We start from the raw sequence: 27058 nt of genomic DNA, 5'->3' as shown, positions 1-27058 counted from the left end.
TTAAAAAAGAAGTATGCTCAATTTTAGTTGGTCTCATTGATCAACGACTAAAATGTACTTAAAACAGGCACCCCTCGAAAAAAATTTTAAAAAGAAATCAGCGTTGATTTTTTTTCCTGTTGGTAACAGTTGACAGTAAAATGGTTTTCGTTTATTCTATTAGTTCAAAATCATTATATAATTAGACTTATACCTAATAGTATAAATAAAATCATTTATTGATACGTTAGTTTCTATTGTAGTAAGCATACACAATCGGCATATTACAAATTATTTTAAAAGCAATTCAAACGTATACCTGAACATTTTTAGACGTCTATTAAAAAAAGAGCATTTTCAACTTTTTATGAATTTGAGACCCATTTACAAAATAATTTCTACGCACTACTACTATTGTGAAGTAGCTCCAAATACATTACATTACATTAAAACCTACTACATAGACATTTATTTTATAAGTAAAAAAATAATAGATATTTTGTACATACATCTATACTTAAAAACTTATAAGCTGTAAAAGTGCATGAAAAAAATTGCAAATCGTTAAGATCAGTTGTATAAAAACAGTCGCTTAGTAGTAATATAATATAACAAGACTATAGTGACAATTACGATGTGTATATACATGATGAATTTGATACATCAAAACTTATTATATGTAAATAAAATTTTCGTATTCGTTTGTTGAAGATTCTTTTTCTTCGGTCCAAATCGTCTGCACCTAAAAATAAGACAAAAAAACCATTTGTTTAATTATAGAAAAATTGAAATCGTTAAGTTTTTTTACTGTAACAACAGTCGTGGGCAAGCACGCAGCTAGGGTTTTATTTTTACGAGTATAAATAATTTTAAATATCATTTTCTTACATTGTTGATATTGAAAACTTTATATTTTTAATTTTAAAAATTTCGAGGAGATAGAGTCCCATGAAGCCCTAATATCTCATTACATTAAATCATTTTTTTTCTATACATTCATTAAAAGTTTAGGTAGTAGTTTAGATTTTTTATTGTATTATTTATTATTATTTAATATTAGTGGATTAAGTTATACAATTTATAAAAACTCTTTAGCATGAATAGTATTTTTCTCAATAAACTGAACATTTTATGATTTTATAACAATTCCAAAATATATTGGTTTAGATTCGTACGCCATATATTCAAATAGCCGTGCATTATATTGACAATATGGTTTCGTTTGCTTAAGTATAGCTTTCCTTTTTTTATTCTTTAGTAGAAATAATAGAAATTAATATTAAACTCAGCACTGATCAGTTATTTGTAGTGTGAAAAAATAGTACGATTATATACCGATTAGTTATTCATTATGCCTAATATAATATTTAATGCCAGCATAATACACAACAACAAAATGTATAATATCTAAGAGCTCACTTGTTTCGACTTATAATTTGGATTCCTTTTGATGATGAAAATATAGTCACTATTGAGAGGCCAACAACATTGCACGTTCAATGGTATGTCGTCGTGGTGGAGTTTGCGTTGGTATTCTTCGGATTTCGATAACTAATTAAAAATAATTAAGTTTAATATTTGTCGTCAATTTCAATATTTTAATTGAATATTTACCTCATACAAAGAAAACTGTTCGACTTGCTCTTTGCTATTATAACAGTTGAGTAGTATTTTTATCAATTCATCGACGGTCGTACGTTCAGAAATCAATAAACTTTTATACTTTGACTAATAGAAATATAAATATATTAATGATGTGAATGAAGTATAACTTCGATGTAAAAAAATAACTGTCAAACTTACCCCTGGCATCAACTCGCCATCATAAACTTTCACAAGGCCACCTTTTTTGGATTGCAAGCAAAACCTTAAAAAAAATAACAAAACATACATGTTAAATTTTGTTAATGATAAACACAATAACGTGAGGAATTATTAAATCAATATTGATAAAGTTTGAAATTTTAAGATGCAAATATGCAAAGAATATGCAACACATATTTAAACGAAAATATTGAATAAAAATCTATGTAGATTTCATACGAAAGAAAAACAGTTTTATAATGAACCGTAACTGTTATCAAGGCATTTGAATAAGATAAAATATAAAATATAATACTAAAATTTGAAAATATCAATTAAGAATAATTATAATATGTGAATTAATAATAATATTATGAGTTATAACACACCTCGATTCTCCTCTGGGGTGACATGACTGCAACACGGCAGGACATGATTCGTTGTCCAGGACGAATACAGTTCTGAGTCCTGAATAAAAAGATCAAAATAAAATCATTGCAATGATACTGTTCGTAAATCATTTAAATATTTAATAATATAAACGTGAATAATAATTGCCTATCACAATTAACGTACCGATTTTCCTGAGATTTATTTCCATGGTCATGTAAAACAAATTTGGGTCTCTGTGACGCATTCGGTATTTGTTGAGTAGAATAGATATCACTTCACTGCAAGTCGTTGTATAAGCCAGTCCAAGAGTTTTGTACTCGAGATCGGAACGCAAACACTTTGTGTACACTTTAATTGTATCCTATAAGTATTAAATTGTATTATTATCATATTAATATAACTCCGTAAAAAATCGCTTTAAAAAAACCTCAACCGAGTAAATATATTATTAATTAGTTATCTAACTAAATTATTTATTTTGTATCTGTTCATGACGGGTTAATCATTTTTATATTTAAAAAAATGTATTGTATAAAAATACAAGACAGACATTGTGTAAATACGCATAAAACACGACTATTATAGATTTTAAAATTGTCTTCATAAATTAGTGCAGTTGAGGATTTATAATAAAACATAAATAAATAATAATATGTACAGTGATTAACCAATCATGTTCATCTCAATTTCTGATTCGATAATGAATTAATTCAAATTCTAGTTTTTAGAATTTTTTTAAGTTCACTTAAGAACCATAATATTTTAAAATATATTTTATTGAAAATTGTTAAAATGATTTTTTTGAAAACGTGTATAAATTAAAATTCGAACAAGTAGTTTCTGAATAATTAAACTTTAATCTTATAATAATTTTAACTTTGAATTTCAATTTTAAAAAATAGCAATCAAAAGTATATTTTTTAAAATTAAAAAAAAAGTAAAAACTTACAACTGGATTTGAAATGTTTAACGAAGTTACACTTGAACATCTACTAGACATTGGCTCATGGTTGAAAGAACTTGCTGTAGACACAATGCTAAGTGTGTCGGCACATTTCGCTCGGTGCACGTGTTTCAACATGGCTGCTTTTTTTGGATCCTTTTATCTTTTTTCACCGTCCGACATAAACCAACTCAAATGACAAATCGTTTAAAACCTGAAAAAACACAGTGTTCTCAATTGATGACCGACAATTTAATAACTAAAATTAATTTTCATAAAGATATATTTAACAAAATATAAAAACTATATTTAAATCAACCGGTAAACACACATGACATCCGCAGTTATAAATTATAATTAATTTATGAAAAAATAAGTCGTTATAAATTATAATTAAAACTAAAAATACACACCGATGATAGTGTAATAAATAATGATAATTGATAGTAGTAGATTTTTTTCAACAAATTTCCTTATAGTTTATTATATAAATTATTTGGTTTAGAATATTCAAAATAATGCAGAGGCTATTTTTGTGTGTATTACGACACATTTTATGCACTACAAAAAATAAAAATGTGCACCACCTTTATAGTACTATATTACATTCTGCAACCATACCTTGGACGAATTGATAGGAACTATAAGCTCAAATTTAAATATGTGCACTATGGAAAAAAAAAAAAATAGCCACTGAAATAATGTCATGTCAACTTCTTAACTTCGGTATGGAAAACACGATATATATACATTGAGGAAACAGGATGTATCTAACCTTAATTTGTTGAATAAAAACATGGTTTGCGAGAATGAATACTGTAGAAGCTGTAATAATGCTAAAATCACTAAATTTTCATTGACAAATACCTAGATGAGAACATCGTATAATTAATATATCTAAGTTTATGTTTTTGCAATAAATTATAATACAATTAGAGGATTAAGTTATCGAATTTTCTAAAACGCTTTAGCAGATCAAGTTCTCCTCTATACAAACTGGGAAAATTTGATGATTTTATAAAAATTTCAAAACACATTGATTTTAGTTCGTGCAAAATTATTTTTGTTAAAAAAAAAAACGCTTAGAATTGACGCGAAAGCAGCATTGAGAGCAGCGCATTCAGTTGACTATGTCATTGTTATGCTTGTCTGGATCGTTTAAGGAGTTTTATGCATGCAATAAATACTATACGTTTAGTTGCCTATACCGTATAAATGCGTGTTTTCAAGCACACCTTCACATAACAGATAACAATTTTCATAAAAAAAAAAAAATATTAAATACAAAATAATGACAATATTCATTAACGAAGAACCACAACATTTAATTTTATAGTATAACCGTTATCTCGTGACGTTACCGCTTTTGATTGATGCGTTATCGCCGGATAATGCGTGGGTGCGATATGCAGTCGTAAATATTTTAGTTACGAAACAAAATATTTAAACGAGATGGATGAGAACTTTTTTTGGGTGATCAGCGTGCTACTTTTTTTTTGTCACCAAAAAATACATCCAACGCATTGCACAATAACACTAATTTAAACGATTCGATGACATTATGTGGTAAATGCATAAAAAAATATTTCTATTGTAGATAATCACAGTCAAAAAATTTCGTTACTCCACCACCAACAAACATTTAACTTATTTTTACAGTGAAATTAACTCTCACTTAAAGTTAATTTTCTATCTGTTTTCGCGCACGATAATTATTAGAATCTAGGACAAAAATTCCGGATTCAGTTTTTATTTTCGGACTTTTTTCCAAAAATACAAAATATTCTATTACATTTTCATTTATAATTATATAATTTATTATACTGGTATATGTAAACTATATGTATGTAGTAAAATATAATTAATAATAATTTAATATTTTAATAAAATTTAAAAGTTGTTGTACGTATTATTATATTTTTATAATTTCTTATTTGTAGGTTGGTAGATACAGTTTAAAATTAAAATTAATATTAATTAGGTAGGTATACATATACGTTATAAGTATATACCTATATTATAATAAATTATATAATTTTAAATAAAAATAAAGTAGAATATTTTGTATTTTCGGAATTTTTGGCCGATTACTTCTTGTTATTAGGGTTCAAGACTTTTGCATTTGCACACTTTTTTATAATGGCTATAAATAATTATTCTAGATAAAATATAAATTTTTATGCGAAATTCTAAAATTAACAACATATTTTTATTTTTAACATAATTCGTTATATTTTGTGAAAATTAAAAAGTGAATAATATAAAATTTGTATAATATAATGCATTTATATGTTGTAATACATAAATATATACATACCTATATTTATGTAATATAATATTAACGGCCATTATCATGTTTGGATAACGTTTTGGAAAAAATAATTCCTAAAATAAATTATCTTTACTTAAGAAATCTCTAAGGTTAGGTTAATAAATCACAGTGCTATCGACAAACATACAATTATAAACTTAATGATGTCTAGATTCTAATACGAACGAAGAATTTAAAAAATCAGTACGTGGTCGGCATCATATAATTAGGAACAATGAACTACCAGCTATTTATCAACATATTTTTTTTACTTCGTTTTTATTTTATTTTGACTAAAATATCAAATAATAGTCGTATTCATTCATACGAATCTGAGTTAGGCCATTTTAAACAATCATTACTTTAATTTATAAATTACTAATTATAAAACATTTTAATTTATCCTCGTGTTAAAACATTTTCTTGTTATGTATTACGGCTCATTTTTTTTTAATAAATACAATTTTATTTGCATTTTTAAAGATTTTTAGTACAATAAGTTCTGAACTTTAATTATTAAATACCAATTAACTATGATGTAATACTAACGTAAAACAAAGAACTCGTTTGCATACATATAGTCTTTTAGTCACTCGTCAAACCCTTTTTGTTCATAATTCTAAAAATACCGTGAGTCAGTCACCAGCCTTCAAAAATTGAAATTTACTGCATTTAATATTTATTGTTCTAATTCAAATGCCATGGTTTATTTCAGCGCGTTTCCAACGTTGAAATATACCTAAAAGGTTATTAAACTGAATATTACACTATTGTTAATGATATCTTAAAAACAAATTGAATTGATTAATCTACAGGACCAGTCTAGGATTGAAAATTTAAGATATGAACACAATTGACGCTTGCTCGTTTATTTGTTGTGTGACCAACACACACAATATGATACGCATTTCTGGATAGTATGATATACATTTTACAGATAATGATGTATAACGATGAACAACGACAATCAACAACGACCTATGTACCACATAAGTACTTTATTGGCAACGTCTGGTTCTGGAAATTAGTATTTTGCGCAAACGAATAATAAAAACGAAGAGTAAGTCTTTTTATTAATAATATTTTTGATATATAAGCAAAAGATTTGTGAGGTAAAAAAATGTAAAATGTGCGTGAACGAAAAACCTATTAATTTACTATCATTTACTAGTATTTTTGACAGGTTATTTACTATTTAGGTACGCAGAAAATACAATATTATTGAATTATTCGTTTACGCTAGCAAAATTATAGATAATGATGTGAAATAAAAAACTAAAATTATTTCATGAGTAATCAATACTAATTGAAAAAAAACAGCACATCATTATTTATACTTAAGTATGATGATGTAAGAATAATAATATATTTATTTTATTTGTTTTTATTTTCAATGCAGACTTTATACTGTAAAAAAATAATGTAATATAATATAAATTCTGTATTGAAAATCAAAACATAAAATTTATTTGATGCACCCGAAGTGAGATTTATAGTGATTTTATAAATTTTATAATTTATCATAAATTGTAGTCATACCTTATACTATATTAAAATGAGAAAGACAAACGTATAACCATGTCAATTGTTTCGGAAATAGTGATCATCAAAACACTGAAACTTTCTCGGACCATAATACTATTATACTAACATATTATCTAAACAATCGACAAGGTCACAACTCACAAGTATATTAAAATATAAATATGAGAGTATGCGGCTACGCGAGTACTAACTATTCAACGATGTTTTATAAAGAAACAATTATGACAAAATTTTAAGAATGATTCAAATAGAAAAATAAAAATATATTTAATTCCAATTCTAAGTAGTTAACTAATGGTCTCACGTCCCTACTGTTCTGCGTAAACATATAATTACCCATGAAGTTTATAGAAAATGCATACAATATATTGTTACAGATTGGCTATAACTGCATCTAAGTGAGGTTTTAAAGCTTAATCTGTAATAAGCTTTAATACTTATTAGACTAATATTATAATACAATATTTTAATTTTTAGATATAATTAATATTTTACAAATTCATAACTCGCTATGTGTTATAATATACGGAGACCAATATGCGTATGGGTATAGTCGTCCTATTCCAACTTAGATTTCTTCGAAAGCAATTATTTGTAGTTGTTTTCGATTTTAGTCATATGTCAACGATTTTAAATACCGAAAATAGACGCCGAGACGCCCTTGTCCTAACATTCTGAGAATCGTTATTATAATATAGTACCTCGCCTGGAATAATATGGGGAAAACATAAATAATAGCATAATGATCGTACTGATTTTTAATTTATTGAAATGTTTTCAGAAATAAGAATACGCGGAGAATGGCGATCGATGGAGCGTAATAACTTGCAGGTGTGTGGGGGTAGGGAGGCACGTCGTATTACCATAATATCGCACACACCGGCTGCAGCTGCTCCCTTTCGTGAACCACCAAAATGGCAATATGCATTGCAGATGAATGCGACGTGTTGTTTTGGAGAAAAAAGAAATCCGTGTGCGCGACCATATTATAACCATACCGCGGTGCAAGGATCAGCGCAGGACCCTCTAAACAGTCTTAAACGCGCTGCAGGTGTGTGAGCGGTGTTTGTAAGCCGTCCAAGTCTATATTTATACACGTTCGCGTGTCGTACATGATGAATGGTATATACTTCCGATACAAATGCATAGGTTTAGCCGTTTCACATATTTTTATATTTACGTCCACCGCCGGAAAAAAAATAAACGAACTAAATAATAATAATAGCTTGAAAACGAAAACAATTAATGCAGAATACTCGGGTAACATCATTATACCTACACTATTATTAAACAGGTATGTAAAAAACACATGCACGCGTGGCAATCGTGAATAATACGAATTGCAATAAAGTGCTATAATAATATTTTTATATCTCATTTTTGTTGTAATGTGATTTTTTTTATTAGTTTTTAAAACGCCGAACCATCTATAAACATATTACCTATTATTATTAAAACACACACAGGCAAACGTATAATATATAAAATAATATAAATAAACACACTTTACACATAAATAGATATTTCCGGTGTTTAAAAGAAAAGTCCAAACATATTAGTAATTACGCGTATCATTATAATATTGTTATTACTTATTAATTATTATTATTACCATGATTTATTAAAACCATACGTGTGCGTGTAACGCATTTATGAATAAAAAAAATATATATAATTGCAGTATTTTATATTGTAAGGAAAATGTAATATTTTTATACAAAGATTACATATTATTTTAATATCTCAGTTCGATAAACTAATTCTTTTTATTTTATATAATTACATAAAGATGATTAAGGGTTATTCAAGGTAGGAAAAAAAGAATTAAAAATAAATTCCGACGCTCGCTACTAATGCGTTCCTCTTCTTTCTATACACCGTCACGAGATAAATACAAAAAATAACTCTCACGCGTAATAATAATAATAATAATAATAATGTCAGTATAATGGTCGAGAAATAACTCATTACCTACGAGCGGTAGTCGAACGAAAAGGGTCGGATGAAAAGGTGACGCGCGGACGAGAAGATCGTGATTTACCGACCAGGAGTAGCGTCGGAGGCTGATGGGAATAAAGCAGATTTCGACAGTTTAGTAGGTACACATAATAAAACACACACGATGTTACAAAATATATTATTCTCCTATCGAGTGTATAATTTATTATAGTCTTTGTGTGACACACAAGAAGGGTTGTACACCGGGCTCGAGGATCTATAGGGTATACAGAGTGATTTAATAAGTACTTCACTTACATTTATTCTCTTTAAAATAAATTTATTAATGATCTGACTTTTAGAATTTTGAAACATAGTAAAGGTTTACATTTTTCAGTTTTGGAGATTTTTTTTACTACTTTAAGGACGTACAGAGGAAAATTTTAAAATGTTAATGTGTTAAAATAAAAATTTAAACTAGCAGTTTTTGAGTTATTTAATGTTGCATGATAATGGATTGGAAAGATATAAATGATTTGAACATTTTAATAATTCATATTAATATAATTTGTAAAAATGATTATAATAAATATTAAATCCGATATAATTATATTACATCAGCTATATTTGATATTTATGTAAAACCGTTTTTAAGGATTATTATCCTTAAATAGTATAAATATTGTATAATAACTGAATTTTCGTTTAAATTAGGTACATCATTATTTTTAAAACAATTATCCACTAAATAATTTAAAATAAAGAGGGGGATAGGGTTATATAAAAAACAAAAGTTTGTTTCACTATCTACATGACATTCCTCAAGTATTATAAGAAATCTCAGGCATTTGAAAATATGGCCTTTAAGTAATAATTCAAAAATCATAATTTGATTAAATTCATTATTTTTAGAGAAAAACTTAAGGTGAGAATGTTAGGTGAATCATTCTGTATATTAGTGTACAATGACTACCTCTACGGCTCTACCCTTTGGTTGACTATACATATAAATAATATATGAAGTGGCGTTTAAGGTATTACTATATAGAAGTCGATGTAAAGATACTTAATACGCCCCCGACTACTAAATACCTACTAACACTTTATTATTTTTCATATTATTAAATTAAACGTCGACAAAAGACAAACAAACTCAAGCGGCAATCAGTTTATCATACAATATATACATAGTATTCCGGGACAGTATGTTTTTTCGACTCGTCCCGAAAACTGTTTACGACGTTTTTTTTAAAACATTTTTTAGACACACACATACACACGCGTTCGTGCGCCCGTACAACGACGATAATAATATTATAATATGTTATGTACGGCGTATAAAAAAAAAACAGTAGACGTCGAAGAAATGCGATTTTGTCGTAGAGGCGCATTTTTTTTCAACAATAAGATGACCACCATTGTCCTGTCCTAGCTATATTAAAATAACGCATATTTATTTCGCTGGCATTTCAATATTCATAAATTCGATGATCGGATTCTAACAATATTCTGTTAACGGTCAAATACAAACAACACAATTCGATTGTACAACTAGGAATTTTGAAACCACAATCCAATACGCAATATTATACGAAATAAAATACGTACAAAAATGTAATATATATACTATAATACAATAAGTTTATTGTGTGCAGGATGCATTCTCAAATTATATTATGGCCATTGATCGATTCGATGTCTAACTGTTCGCTTTGAAACGTGTGCATACAATTAAAAGTAAAATCACGTTATACCAGAATCTATTTGATAATTCTATATACGCCGTTGATCGTAGCTGATTGTACAGTGTGCACAGTATTGTATTGTTCGTGTATTTTGGTTGTTAAACACAAAATTATAAGATATTTGGCCGACTAGAAATGACATAAACATAACGCACATGATATAATTAATAAGACTAATGGAAGTACGGCCAATACAGATTTTTATGTTTCAAATTTTCAAGTTATTTAAGCATTTTTTTTTTAATAAAAATGTCTAAATTAACTATAGAGTTTACATTTTAATCGTTTTTGTATGTTTATTTATTACACGTATTTACGCACGAAAATCGATAAATTACTTCACTAAAATTTTCACGGTCATAGTTCGAATTCAATGTATTTGTAGTACATCTTATTTATAGTATTCACTGTACTTCACTTTTTAAATATTTATAAATGCCTATACATATAAGATTCGTACATAACACTAGAAAATATTGTACAGTTTATTGTCATTTGTCACTCAGTATACATTAACATTTCTCTAATGGACGAATTTTTATCTACATAAATCCATACGTACTTTGGGCTTAGATTAGAAATTCGTTCTCTTGTTTACAAAGACGATTACATTATCAGAGCGTGACACATCATCGTTATGTCGTATAGCAATGAAGTGGGCTTATGTTATTCATCCGTTGCGATAAAATAATATTCTTGAAAATGATTTCAAGCTACAAATCGGAAATATATTATAATGTAAGACGTGCAACATTTTAATGTGGCTGATATTATAATATACTATATAAGAGTATAAGACGTATGGAATGCTTTTAAGTTGTAAGTACGTTATCGACAATCGACAAACCATTTACGGAAACATGTATCTATATTTTATTTAGTTATACATTACATACCGATACAAATATATAGACTATAGCGAACGTTAATCTGTTTGCTTTCAACGTTTTAATTATGTTTTGTCGTTTCGAAATCTTTTTTGTCACATGCCATCGACGTTTGTGTTATATTTTTCATCGCATGTTTATAATTATAAGTATATATAGTACCGTTTGAGTTTTTTCTTCGTATTTAAGAAAATATTAAGCATGTCCAAGTGTATACGTTACAAGGTATAGGTCCTATATTTATTTATTTACGGACATGCCGCCAAAATGTGTTAAATTTTATGGAAAATCTAACGTCTAAAAAATAATCATGACTTTTAAGTTTTAGAGCAAAGATGATCGTTCTTAGATAAACGTATGCTCAGATAATAAGAATTACTCGCAATGTGTGCTACCAGGAATAATTGAAGTACATCAATTGAATTTAATTAGTAGCATAGTATTAGAAAAATCTAAAAATTGTTTATTTCAAAGATTAAAAAAATTAAAATTAAATGCGCTTCAATCAACCTCTTATCCGTTTTCTAACTGAAAGACGTTTATTATCCAACCCATAAATCTCATACTGAAGACAGAACAATAATCCCTGTAGTCACTTATAATAGTATTACGTTACCTATTCACAAGAACTGCTATATTCAAATACATATTATAATAGAAAATAGAAAGAAACAATTAGGAAAAGAAATGAAGTGTGCGTTATAGGGAGGTGGCGAATATCAGAAATAAAAAAAAGACAAAAAAGCGATAAATGAGATTTTTCTACAGTTGTACACTTGTATCGGTATATACGTGAAAGTGTTTCACAATTCCATCCCTATATAATAAATGTACATAGCGCCACTGCGGGATGATAGAGTTGATTGGTCATACCTTGTGCATACGGGGTGTTTTAAGAATGTTTGAAACTGATACGCTCATACATCATCGGATGGCTCTTGATTTTTTGAAAATCTCGGTGATGTGTATACACATTGCGGTCTACCACGCCGTCGACGGCCGACCTTCACATACTCTTCCGAAAGATTCCTGCAGCCCCGGCTGAACAACGGTATCACACACACACGCACATGTTATTATTATTATTAGAGAAAATATTTCACTACAATAATAACGCATATTATACGTCATAATACAACCCAAACCTTGAGATACTTTATATAGTTTATAAACATATATCTCGTCGCGACTGTCCGGCACACCACGATATAATTTTATGTTATAATATAGGTATCTGGTATACGCAGCACCTCGAAGCTGCTGCGGTTTTGGGCGGGTATATAATATTATCCGTATAATATACATATTATGCGGTGTACACATGTTATTCCTATTACGCCGACGCCATCCCAGTGGCCAACATTATATATATATTTATACACATATACGAACCATATAATATATTAATATATGTATATAATAATACTAATTATTATTACTACGATCACACGATCATATCCATGCATCGTCGCGACGACTCGTACAAAATTCTACACCCGACCGCAAAATAATATGTCTTTGCGTGTAACGCAGTACCCGTGTAAGTCGTATAACAATAATAATAACGCGTCGATGAATGGAAATACACTAGCCGTAGCCCATATTGGTAAAAAAAAAAATCAGATAAAGGATAAAGGAACTTGTTACGTATTGAAAAACGATGCTCCTGAGATTTTTCGTCACACTCACCGAATTCTTTTTCCGTCTATTTATTAATATATAATATAGGCACAAATATAATAATAGCGACAATACAAAGCGCAACATAATATAATAATAATAATATCACATCCTTTCGTTTTTCTCGGTCGACACGGCCGCGCCTAATAATAGTACGTATATAGGTACAGCGTGTATACTTATATCGTACTTTACGTCAAATTGCCGCCAGCGGACGGAAAGCCGACGCGCTTTATCACACGACAACGACGCCCGCGACGCCGACGATAATGTAATATTATCATTTTACTTTCCCACCGATGACGGAGGAGTCGTTTAGTTATTTCTATTGTTTTACTAAAAAAAAACGTAACCCCGCTCACGCGCGTATACAATATGCTATTATTATACGCATATTATATTGCACGTAGTATTTCAGACTTTTTACAAACTTTTAGAATAATACCTAATCGTAAAACACCAATATAAATAGGGATAATTGAGAGAAGACTTGTATGACTTAAACCGATATCATTTTAGTTTTAAATTCATTGTAAATCGTAAAATAATACAAACAACACAAATACGAAAAACCCTCAGTAATAACATTTTATGTATTAAACAACCAAATACTACACCACGAAATTTATCATCACCCGAAAATCCTATCACTGTTTTTGTGGTGTTTCGTAAGTAATACTAAGTATCACCACCCCAGCGCGACGTCTGGAATTTTAAAATTTGCGTGAAAATCCATTTCATGACTGAATTGTGGAAAATTATGAAAAAAAAATTAAATTAAAATAAACAGTTATTTGATTATAAGTATATAAGTACTGCAAACAGAGAGTATACTTAAGTCTTATTTTCCACTATCACCGACATAAGATCGCATTTTGTACGAAAGTTTGCATAATTGTATGGAAAGCATCAAAACTACCTATTTAAACACACTACCAATCAAAATATTATTATTTAAAAGTTTCGACTTCTTACTTGGACGACGTGAATGTCCTTCGCGAGTAGTAAAACGCATATTTACACGACATATTATTATGATATTGATACTTGTTTCGATTTTCGTTTTAAACTGGTTTTGCCGCTGCAGTCGACAATGTTGATATAATATAAATTATAATATATTAATACATACATGCTTATGTAGGTATATACTCGTACATAAGTACCTATTTATGCCAACAAAACGGGGTTATTATTTTATAACTATTCTCAGTATAACAACGTTTATATTTGATCGAGTTAAGGCGAATATTTTTACGTCACATGGCCATGTGCTGACAAATAATCATATTTTCTTTCCGCGAACTCGATCATTACCAATATACATATTATATTCCTTCATCATCGGAATACCTGCTGCATTACGCACGGTCATCATTTCTCAGCTAAATGGCGCTTAATTGCCGTGTTGTTGATGAAATAATAAGTATGTACATTACGCTCAATTATTAATGCAAATATTCCACCCGATAGATCTTACAAGTGCGAGTTGAACCGAAGAAAAAGTTTGATAAAACAATTGATTTATAGATAAATACTTAGTTTTTTTTTATGGTGGCAAGCTTTAGAAAGGTAATGGCCCTCCCCAAAGCCCATTTTCACATCGGGGAAATCGTAAGCTCAGGTCCAGCCGGTCCAGGAAAAAACAATATTTAATAGTTTTATTGTATACTCGGCTTTGATTTTTTTCAGATTTATATAAAACTCTCCTTGAATAAAATAAACCTAACCTAACCTAACCTAACCTTATGTTATAACATAATATCATCATTACCTATACAGATAGAATGTCAAATTGTCAAATACTATTTTATATTAAAAAAAATAAGGGTTGAAACAATTGGGGAAAGGTAATAGAATTTCAAAGAGCTAAGGACTCGCAAATATCCACCAATCACACTTCATATTATACATATTATACCTACGTAATATTGTTATTGTATACTATTATATATACATATATATATATATATATTATAGCTGGTATAGTATTCTAGTTACTAAATCTGAGCCAAGTTTAAAATTATCCCACGTGATATTCAAATTTAATTGGTTTATAATATTATTCACATATGTAGGTGTGTATCACACTCAATGTAATACTACTATAATAGGTAAAAACGCCGAAAACGTTTAAACTTGTTGTTTAGAAACGCATAATATGTACATTTATATTTTAATCCGACCACTAAAGCTTTGCAAGGAAAAGTGTATCACATATTATTACTGTAAATATTCTTCTACTACGCGGCTAATGTTTTGTTTCGTGTGAAATGCGAATAGCACACAGATTTCATTTTTAAGACGTTTTTAAATTAAATATTTAGACCGTACGTTTTTTCTTTTGGGAGAGAGACGACCCGGATATTGCACTTATATTTGCATGTACTTTGCACGAGTATATACGAGTACCTACTATAGTATTTAATACCCATGTCAAGTCGGCAAACATATATTATTTATAAGTGTAAAGTGTTATTGAACACCAAATTGTCATTGCGTACATTTTTTCCTTATAATACTCACGCCTTAAATGCAAATTATGCTATTATGTGGTTTCAAAATAGTACAATATATAAGTAAAACATTTTTGCGTATTCTTAAAAACTATACAGATATCCAATAATCGAACGTAAAGAGAACTTTATGCGGTTGCGTAATTATTGCATTGTACGGCTTTTTTTGTGCCTGACTAACGTCTAGCTTAAACAAAGAAATTAATAATGAAATTGCTCAATTATTTATAGGTATATTAAGTATAAAAATACACACACACACACATAAATTACATAATATGTATACATACTATTTAACACAAGTCGATTTAAAGGTACAAAAATCTTGTACGAAATAAACAAAAAACTAGCTTTTTTCCTAGATTGAATTTCTAATTTATATATACGCATTAATTACGCATATCTGTATTATACTCGGTATTATAGGTATTATATGATTTATGTAAATGTAGTTTATTAGGTACCTATATATGTCCCAATAGTAGAATAGAAATACAAGTGAGTAAAACCTAACAAAATACAAAATATGTCAAATATTAATATTTACTTTCTTTTGTTTTATCTAACAATTAAATATTAACATTTTGTTCAATAAATATTCACACTTAATCATCACATTTGTTATTTAACTATTAAGAACATTAAATAAAAAAAAAATGGATTTGATTATAGTACTATCGCGATGGCATTATTATTGTGGCCTGTAGGTTGCAAATGGAATGTATTTGAAATGGTACCAGAGTTTCCCCAACTTTTTATCTGCCGGACCCCTTAGAGATAGGAAAAATTATTGCGGACTCCCTTAATAAAAATAAAATTGTCATTTTTATATAGGTATATTATATACTATATAGTATTTTCAATTTACGTTCGAGGACCCCCTCTGGTACACGTACGGACCGCAGTTTGGGAAACGCTGTGATGTACCATTAATTTTAACACAATATACATGTTTTTGGGCTAGATACAACATTATTTTTTCTGGCCCATTTCGCATTTTTAATATTAAATAGTTATTAATATTAATATTATTGAAATATGTCATTGTGCTGTCTAATTAGTCGAAACAAAAATAAATAAATAAATAAGAAAAATACGTATAATAGCTAAGTAGCCAAGTTTACAAATCAGATAAACTCAGGTGTTAAAATAATTTCTATTTATAATATGAATATTTAATTAATAAATGTTACAATACAAATTACGAATACATAAGGCATATAGTTATAACATTATTGATATATTATGTATATCGTGTCCACTGTCCATAAAGCATATCAATATCTGTATAGTTTTTTATAAATAACAATATTATACTAACATTATACGATGAATACAATAATTTATATCCATTGGACATAGGAAGCAAAATATAAACAAATATTAATAAGATATAATATTTATAAAAAAATAAAACGTTTCAATATTTTAACAAACGACGACAATTTCGAGTAATATTTTATATTTATATTATACATAATTTACCAATAAAAAATGAAGTAGCTGTAGACGAATAGTTTATGTGCCAAAAATCAAAAATTAAAAGTGCTGCTCGTGAATAAATAAAATAACAATTCTTCAATTAAGTACTTATGCCATTATGCCAAGAAAAAACAAATTGTAATTTGTAATTTCCTGCAGTAGGGTGATTTAATTGATAGTTAATCTTAATAGTATTACTATTCATTATATATATAAATCAAAAATGATATAGTTATTATAGACAGTTATAGTTAGTTTAAATCTTCTCATATTTTTTATTTTGTTATTTCTCTAAAAAGTATTAATGGTCGATACTCAATTTATAATTTTATAATAGCAACCGTCAAATACAAATATTATCGTTATACCTGCAAGGTCGTTATACAACTATACTAAAGATGAATATTACATTATAATTTACAATATTATTTGTATAAATTATACTTGAAATTTTTCAGTGATTCAGAGGAAATTTTAATATTTAAAATTTTAAAAGTTAATAATATGCATAACGTAATATTAATTCTTCTTAAGGTCGAAATAATTTACTAAAACTTAACAAACTTGTACTACCTAATAGTAAAGTCATTTCAAACTGATAAGGATTTCAAATTTAAAAACTTGTTTGATTGAATATTGGTCATACGGTAATAAAATTATAAATAAATTAAGTAGTTCGTTACACTAACCAATAAACAAATATGGTAATATATACAATATACCTATTATTATACGTGTGGTAGCAGGTAGCTGTCATAAGATAAAACATGGCATAATGAGTAACAAAAAAAAATATTTTAATATTGTAATAACCTAATTGTAATTCTTAAACATTAAGCTAATGATATCATATAATATATTAGGTTAAATGTACTGCATAATACAAGTAAATTCTTCTAATAAAAAAATAGAGTTATGTCATAAAATTATAAAAAAAAAATTATACACACGCTAAATATTATATAACAACACTCAGATATATGAAAATAATAATTGATATAACATTTTATTATAATAATATGAAATTTTAATACAAACAAATGTCAAATGACGTCAAACAATTTAGTAAAAAATTCATGAACACTAACTAATTATGAGTAGACAACAGAAAGTTTGAGTACCTATTTATATTATCGTAGTCAAACCTAACCCATATTTTTCTCAAACTGCACAAGCGGAACTTCATTACATTATCTAATAAGTATCTATCTCATAGTTATTTCGTTTACCTACAATCGTCAATTGTACATTATTTAGATTGCCATTTTATCAATTTATATTTTATAATATATTCTAAAATGAAACACTTTTTATAATGTTTAAAATAAAACATAGAACAGTTTCAGCCCTAATTATGATGTACCTCAAGCAGTGGCACAACTAAAGGGTGCAAAAGGGTATTTAGCACCCTTTAGTTGAAATTTAGCACTTCTTTTTTTTGTTATACCCAACTATTATTGTTTTAGTGAAATACCTTGAATAATATATTACATATTTTAATATGATTATAAAATTAAAAAATTACTCGATTTTTCTGAGGGATAACAGTTTTAGCGCCCTATGTTTTAGAGGTCTAGTTGAACTCATGACCTCAAGTTTGGTATGTCTAATCCTCGTAGTAACCCTGTCCATTGGAACAATAGAACCATCTTCTTGAGGATACAACATATTATGATACCAATGATACAATTTTCTATTTATTATATAAGTATACTGCAGCGGCGTATTTACAGGGGAAGATTAGAGAGATATATCATATATTTTCGTAATTCTCCTTTTTAATTTGATTATATTTATATGGTTTTATTGTAATTTTTCTATTTATTACTTTGTAAGTAGGTATAGGTAATAAAATGCTGAGACGTTTGGCATCGACAATTTTAGTCATATCTCCCCCCTTAAAGAAATTCTAAATATGTCACAACAATATATTGTATAGTGTATAATATTTAATTACAGTAAATAGTAAATATTGAACATTTGAATGATACAATCAAATTTATGAGAATGAAATCCGTATAAACGTATAAATAACATTCATAAAGTGTAGGATATATTATTTATTACAGCAATAACACTATAATATATTGATTATCGAGTATTATTAATACTTATCTAAAGAATAATACAATATCATTTTGTAAACAGTAACTTATTAGTTTTACCTGTATGACGATGGAGTCTCGATCATCACGATTTTACGATAGTAACCATAGGAAAACTTAGACTAGGCGCAAGTGTATGTGTGTATTGTTCTGGAGTTCAGCAATCCAAATTCATGTGCTATGACCTCAACCTCACAATATAAATGGAGATTATTGCACGCACCAGTGTACACAGCGATACCAAAATACACTACAAAAACAAAAAATATATAAATTTTTTTTTTAAATAGTACCTATTTGTCAACAAATTGTGTGCATAACACAATGGGCATTATAATAAATAAGTACTTAAATGGCTAAATGTTACTTTTAAAATACCTACAATGCAACTTTCGTATTATATTTTCGCAACAATGACTCTAGCGTGAAAAAACGCCGGCTAGGCTATACGCCTATAACTATAGGAGTGCTGAACGTGAGTACTATTTTTTGCCAAAGTATACATAAAATAATTTATATTATAATATTTGTCGAATACTCGAATGATTTTTTTCGGAGACGAATTTTAGACACATGTAACAAACAAGCCTTCAAACAGTTATTTTATTCACCCGGACGTTATTTATTACCCCAGTATTGTGTGCAAATGTTTATAAATCAATAATATTGTTCTTTGTTGAATACTAATATGCACGGTGCATATATAATTATCAAGTTGTTATCAAAAACTATAAAATCGCGTCGACAACAATATGTGATAATATCACGTACCCAATATACTTACAGTTTTATTACAAGTGAAAACATTTGTACGTTTATACCTATACATAATATATTATTATGCTAAACGCAATAAATCTAGTAGTACCTACTTGACAGTTTCGATCCGTGTTGAACAATTATAATATATGCAGTACTAGCTATATCATTACTCGTACAAGGTGAAATAAAACGAGAGTTCAAAGACACGGTTTTTACCAGCCAATATTAAAAAATATGTTTATTTTACTTTCTATTAAGAATAAAACTGGGAATACGCTGAAATATAATGTCGCGAACTCACGAAAAGAAGAAGGAAACGATATTGTTATATCATATACCTAATATGAAATCCTTAAGTGTTATCCGAGTATAATGTAATTTAACGGGCGCATATAAAAAACGTTTAAGCTGTCACCATACATTTCCAAGTCTCCAGAACATATGATCGACATTTTTTCATCGCTGTTGACAATTAATATGAATAGTTCAATAGTTGTATCTTGATACCTTTCTAGGTATGTACCACTGGTAACACATACTATACATTATAGTGTATACGATATTAATGATATTATATATTATACATTATAATTTATAAGTATCTGTATATATATTAGGTATATAGGAATAATAGATAAAATAATAATAATACTGTAATATATGCCACCAGCGATACACCAAGGACAGCCTCTGTACTGAACCGGATCACGCAATCATTTTAAAGCATTGCTCTTGTCCTTTTGTGTGTTTATAAATATAAAATAAAAACAAGGGATACATATATATAGGTGCACGCGCACTGCAACATTATATATACGTACGCCCATTACGATATCCGGTATTTTATAATTTTAGTTTCGAGTTGCGCACACATTTTTTACACACTAATGGGTGCACTTCCCCTTTACGGACACGCACCACTGATTAAACCGAATCGGAAGTAATGTAGGGGTTTCAAAACACAAACGCTCTTAATTGGTCATATTATACCCGTGTTAAATGACGTGCGGACATTAGATACGGATTTATACTATAATATACGGATAACTATCAATAGTAAATCCAACCACAGCTGGTGGTGGTTTCACGGTCATGTGCGAAAAAATTAAACGTATCCTGCGCGCATTATATAATATTATATCGATATGTCTGTAGACGATTTATTGAACATTTCAATAAAAAATAATTGATATTGTTAAAACAAATAACTATAAATCAAAATTATGGTAAACGTGAATTATTATTATTATTTAGCTGCTAAATGCAATATCAGAGAATTAAGTTATATAGGTACCTATTTTTGATAAATAAATGTTTATTAAAATTTACAATGTAGTTATTACTACATTTTTTTTTGTATAATTTTTGATATAGAAGCGGTAAAATTAAAAAAAAAAAAAAAAACATCAAAACACACGTAATTCGTATATCATAAATAACGACATTAAAGAGGTCATTTAATATAGACCACCGAAAAAAGTACATAATTTTATTTAATCATATATGATATAGGTACATATAGTAGATAACTTTTATTATTATGCCAATAATATACTTAACAACCTTAAGTTCACTTAAATCTTGACTTAAATTTTGTAAATATTATAAGTACTTATGTATTTTAGTGATTGATAATATTAAAAACAGATATTATTCAAATCGGTCAATAATGAATAAAATAAATAACCACATTTATCTCTATAAAGTAATAGATTTGTTATTACTACTTACCTACCTATTATTTCATGATTGTAATTTTACCATTAAATATTTTTTTTTATGATGAACTCTAGTAAATAAAAAATAAGGTCCATATATAACACTTCTGCAAACAGAACACGTCTTTAATATTTTTTATCTAAATATTTTTTTATGTTACAAAGTGCAGCGTGTAAACATTCATTAGTATGTAAATCTTAAAAGATATTATGTACGTGTAAACTAGATGCATAAAATGTCTAAAATGTTGTTAATACTAGCCAGTATTGATATAATCATTGTAACAGAATAAAACTATATTATTATTGTACATATTTTTAAAAGATCAAAGAAAAATCCGAGGAAAATCCATTAAAACTAAAACATACAAACTATATTACGATATTATTATTTAATGGTTTAAAGGTTTGATTATCAAATTTATCTGAGTAATAATTCACATAATTCTTAGGTTAGGTTATAGGCTCCCAATTGCACGTAGAACATACAGAAACAATTAAAATATAAATACAGTAGTCAAATATAGTCGTAATCGTTGACCCTTGTCACGATAAAATATATTTTTTACTATTATTATTACAACGTGATTAACCAAATACTGTCTTTAATGGATACTTTAATATTAAAAAATTAACAAGCAATTGTGCATCAAAAATACCAGACAAGTTATTTTCGTTATTTTCTTCTAAATTTTAATGACGATAAAACATGTGAATATAAAAAAATCTCGTACTTAAACCTTAAACACACTTTACACTCGTCAGTTGAGATGTATAATAAGCGATTTACTGAAAACCACAAACAAATATGTATTAAGTATACCTAACAAAATACGTCTCTCTTCCAGAAACACTAAAAACATAAGTTATTTGTAAACAAACAACAATCGTGCACCTAGTTTAAATAAATGACAACCAGTGGGGAGTAATAAGGATTTTCCGGTTACACAGACCAGCAGCCGGAACACAACGCCCTTGTGTTTCAGCTTCAATAAAGATCCCGGGACCAAAACACCAGCTGCTACAGGCTTCAATTAATACAACCAGTGATCTAACAACGTACTCGTATACAGGGTATCCCAAAAATATTTAGAAATTAATAACAGCAACAGGATGATGAAACTGTAATATACCATTGTGCCTTATACCAGATCCTATAGCGAATCACTGTGGGACATCCTGTACATACACCTTATGTTAAATTTAATGCTTTGAAGCTATAAAAATATTATAGATAATAACGATAATAATAACTCCCGACGTTTAATGTGTAGGTATATTATGAAAAAAGTTTAAAAAAAGTTCTCTACATCATGCATTATACAAAAAGAAAAACTGCTTGGTTACCTAACATTTAATTAATATAGTTAAGTTAATAATTGTTATTATCGTTTATTATTTTTTTTTCTATTTTATAGCATAATACTATTAAATTATTTAATATAACATATATTATAATTTATGTATTACATATATATATATATATACATATTTTATTTTTATTTTAAAAGTCACTAGTATAACTATGATAGCTTGACAATTACACAGTAAAAATATATATATATATATAAGATTATTATTTATATATTTTAAATGATATGTAGTAATATAAAATATAATATATACATTTCCGAGTACATTTCCAAGCGTAACGTCTGTTAATATTTAAATATGTATATATATATCACAAGCACATTCGACTATACTATACTATAGTAATTCCTCGAGTAATTCGGAACATAATATAATGTGTGAACATCATATATGCGATTGTATACATTTTAAACTCGACGACTTTAACGAGATCAGCTCTATAATAAGATATTCCAATTTAATATAATTAAAAAAAAACTTCTTAATCAACGTGTATACTATACATGAGAAATAGGTTAAAACAAATAACAATTATAATAGCTAACTTTCATACTTATTTAAATGTTGTTTTCGCAAACTAATTGATTATAGAGCCATTTTTAAACTAATACTAAATAATTGTTTTTATAAAATAATTTTTAAGCAACTATACTACGAAATTTTAATATAAACGCTGATATAATATAATTCCAGATTGTTATATAATCCTACGACAAAACATTTTTGAAATAGGTACATAATTTATTAAAATACCTAATTATTGTAAACAGCGTTATTAGAATTATCACATTAGTATTTTGACAGAAAAATATATATCAATACAGGAGAAAAGAGCATGGGTGTATTAATCGGGATTGGTAAATTGGGTCCCAAATGACCTTATCTCGGTAAATTGGGTCCCGGAAAAAAAAAGGTATTAGGTAAGTTGAGTCCCGGAAAAAAATAGGTATTAGGTAAGTTGAGTCCCGGAAAAAAATACATAAATTAAAACATATGTGGTTTTTATAATATTATGTTCTAAATAAATAATATATGATATAAAAAAAATTTCAATAATAATGCTAATGGTAATTGATTAATTTAAAAAATGTTAATAATAATATTAATGGTATAAAATATTATGCTTTAGGTAAAAACTTAAATGATAAACATTTCACAAATTCTAATCGAGTTATTATATTATTAGTATATTTCATCATTTGTTCTCTTAAGTATTTTTCTTTACCAAGCGTGATTTTCTTTTTTTGTACTGTACTTCGCAGTTTAATATGTGTCTCAGACTGTATTTGTAATAGTTCGTCCACAAAATTAAAAATATTAGGATGGGGACTATAAAATCTTCTGTTAAGTACAGCATGATAGGATTCACAACTATTTATTGTACGCACAGTGGTGGCTGCAAATTCACACCAAATATCTCATTTTTGGAGAAAAGTGGCTACGGCCAGTGTAATAAAATCCGCGATAAGAATACCTGTCTATACTCACAGTAACATTATGCGTAGAATTAATTGGTGTCCAGGCGGTGTACCGCTGTATGCAATATGACATATTATTGTAACAGAATTATTCAAAAGTAAATTATATAAATATGAAATATTAAAGTTTTAAGTTTTTAATATTTTAGACATAATTGCGATTATGATTTATAGCCGGGACCCAACTTACCTATTACCTTTTTATACCCGGGACTCAACTTACCGCTTTCAAAACGAACCCAAATTATCGCGGACCCAATTCACCTAGCTCCGTATTAATAATCACTTATTACATCCCACGGACTAGAAGCCAATAGGTAAACGTGGGCAGCAAATATCTATGAAACTTATGTATATTGGCAATTTGGCCCCAATAAACAAATATTTTTAATGCCTTAATGGCACAGATAATAATAATTATGATGGAAAAAATGTTAGGTATATTAAATAATATTTTATAATATACTTAAAAAAATGTATGAACTAACAATAACGTTATGATTTTGATATTACAAAATTAGATCGTCAAGAAATATAATATACTAATATTATTAATATATATTTAGAAATAACAATACAAAATAAATATTATTTTAACTATGAATATTTCTTAGTTCTTATAACGTATTATATAATATATAACAATTAACTTTGTAAGAATGATAAATAAAATATATTTTCTCGTACCTATTTTCTTATTTAAATTATAGAAATATTATTCTTTTTAAAAATTGGTACATAGAACTAACCGAAGAATACTTAAAAAAAATTGTTATGCCCGGATTTTTCAAATTGTAAGTAGGTACCAACTAAATACTCGAATTTCAGAAAAAAAATAACTCATAATAATCGCACAGTATTTTTACGTATAATAATTATAATATATTGATAGAGTAATAATACTTATAATGCAATAGTTATATTGTTAATTGAACATGTGTAAGTAAATGCATTTTTTGAAAATTGTAAAAAAAAAAAAAAGTGATAATAAAATAAAATAAAATGAACACAATTTTGACTGATATTATGACGTAATGGGTATTTAAAATAATTTTTAATGAATAAAAAAGATATCTTGGTTTGAAAGCAACAGATGTTTCGTTAATTTCTAGTTAATTAAAACCACGAGCACAGTGAAGTACATAATAATATGACGTACTACCCACACAACAATCAAACGTGCGTAGTTATTCATCGAACCAATTCGTAAAAGCAATGAAGCATAATATTATATTTTTATATTACGGCATAATTTTCAGCGACTATCGGCTGGTATTGGTGATAATAGTAATACTTAAAATGAATGTCTATAAATAAATATTTATATTATCATATTATAAACTTTCATCACAATAATAAAATAATATAATATAATATAATAATTATTATTAAACACTGCGCATGTGTATAATATTGTACATAATACTACGATGTGTACCCGTGATAGACAGAATGAAAATACTCCAAACACAATTGCTCACATTCTTCACAAGGCCGTAGGTATACACCACTAATACGAAAAAAATTACCCAGGAATCCGGCATAAAAAACTAACTGACCATATGGGGGGTTTTCACGGCCCGGTGATCCCGAAAAGAATTTTCACTGTTATTTAGTGTAACAACGTTTATTTATTTTTTTTTACGTATCATACACTCGACATGGAATGTGGGAAAACAGATTTTTGATTTTTTTTTTTTCATCACGCCCGAATATAATATGTACTGATTTATTTTTCTAACTTTTTTAAACGGAAACAAACATTTTTACATACCAAACCAGAATGTTTTCTGTAGTACTTCAGAGTATAAGAATTTTGAACGAGTAGTTTATGAGATAATACTAAGTATTTTAAATTACAGCCGACAGGTTCCTTACTAATTTATAATTTTCTATAATCTACAATTAACTACTCAACAGAAATTTGATTTTTATACATCGAAATACTACGAATAATATTGTGTTTTAGACAAGTGAAAAATAATAGCAATATATTATATTATATTAGGAACAAAAAAAAAAAAAAAAAATGTTTTTAAAATAACGTGTGTCGGATCAAAGTATGGGCCTTTTAAACTATTAAATAATATTATGTACAGTATGGATGATGGCTGCAGTATAGACGTTCGAAAAAAAATGCATTTACGTCTCATTGTGCGAGAATGTCGTCTCGAGGGGGGGGGGATGGTGAAAAATGAATTCCACAACAAAATAACAATATCCAGGTAGATTATTACCTGCAGGGCTGGTGACGGATTTGTTGCTGCGGCCGAAACGTGTAAGTGTACTCGAAGCGCCGGGGGCGGCGGTGACGGCGGAGACAGCGGCGACGGAGACGAGACCGCAACGGCGACGACGATCGCGGACGGACGACGGACGGGTAATGAATCACTGAAATA

General features: G+C 27.9%; 1 protein-coding gene across 1 annotated transcript; it reads right to left on the bottom strand.

The window, feature by feature from the left end:
• Positions 1–442: 442 nt before the first annotated feature.
• Positions 443–27058, bottom strand: LOC114121125 (uncharacterized). Its single transcript, XM_027983295.2, has 9 exons — positions 26897–27058; positions 19388–19577; positions 3125–3332; positions 2359–2536; positions 2172–2250; positions 1783–1846; positions 1594–1707; positions 1399–1530; positions 443–721 (listed from the first exon to the last, which is right to left on the bottom strand). Exons 3-9 carry the CDS (start codon positions 3254–3256, stop codon positions 653–655), a joined length of 768 nt encoding a protein of 255 aa, XP_027839096.1. The 5' UTR covers positions 3257–3332; positions 19388–19577; positions 26897–27058; the 3' UTR covers positions 443–652.

Source organism: Aphis gossypii, chromosome X, assembly GCF_020184175.1.
Source record: "Aphis gossypii isolate Hap1 chromosome X, ASM2018417v2, whole genome shotgun sequence".
NCBI classification, from domain to species: domain Eukaryota; kingdom Metazoa; phylum Arthropoda; class Insecta; order Hemiptera; family Aphididae; genus Aphis; species Aphis gossypii.
Note: the sequence above shows the minus strand (reverse complement) of the source record. Positions and strands in the feature narration are given on the sequence as shown.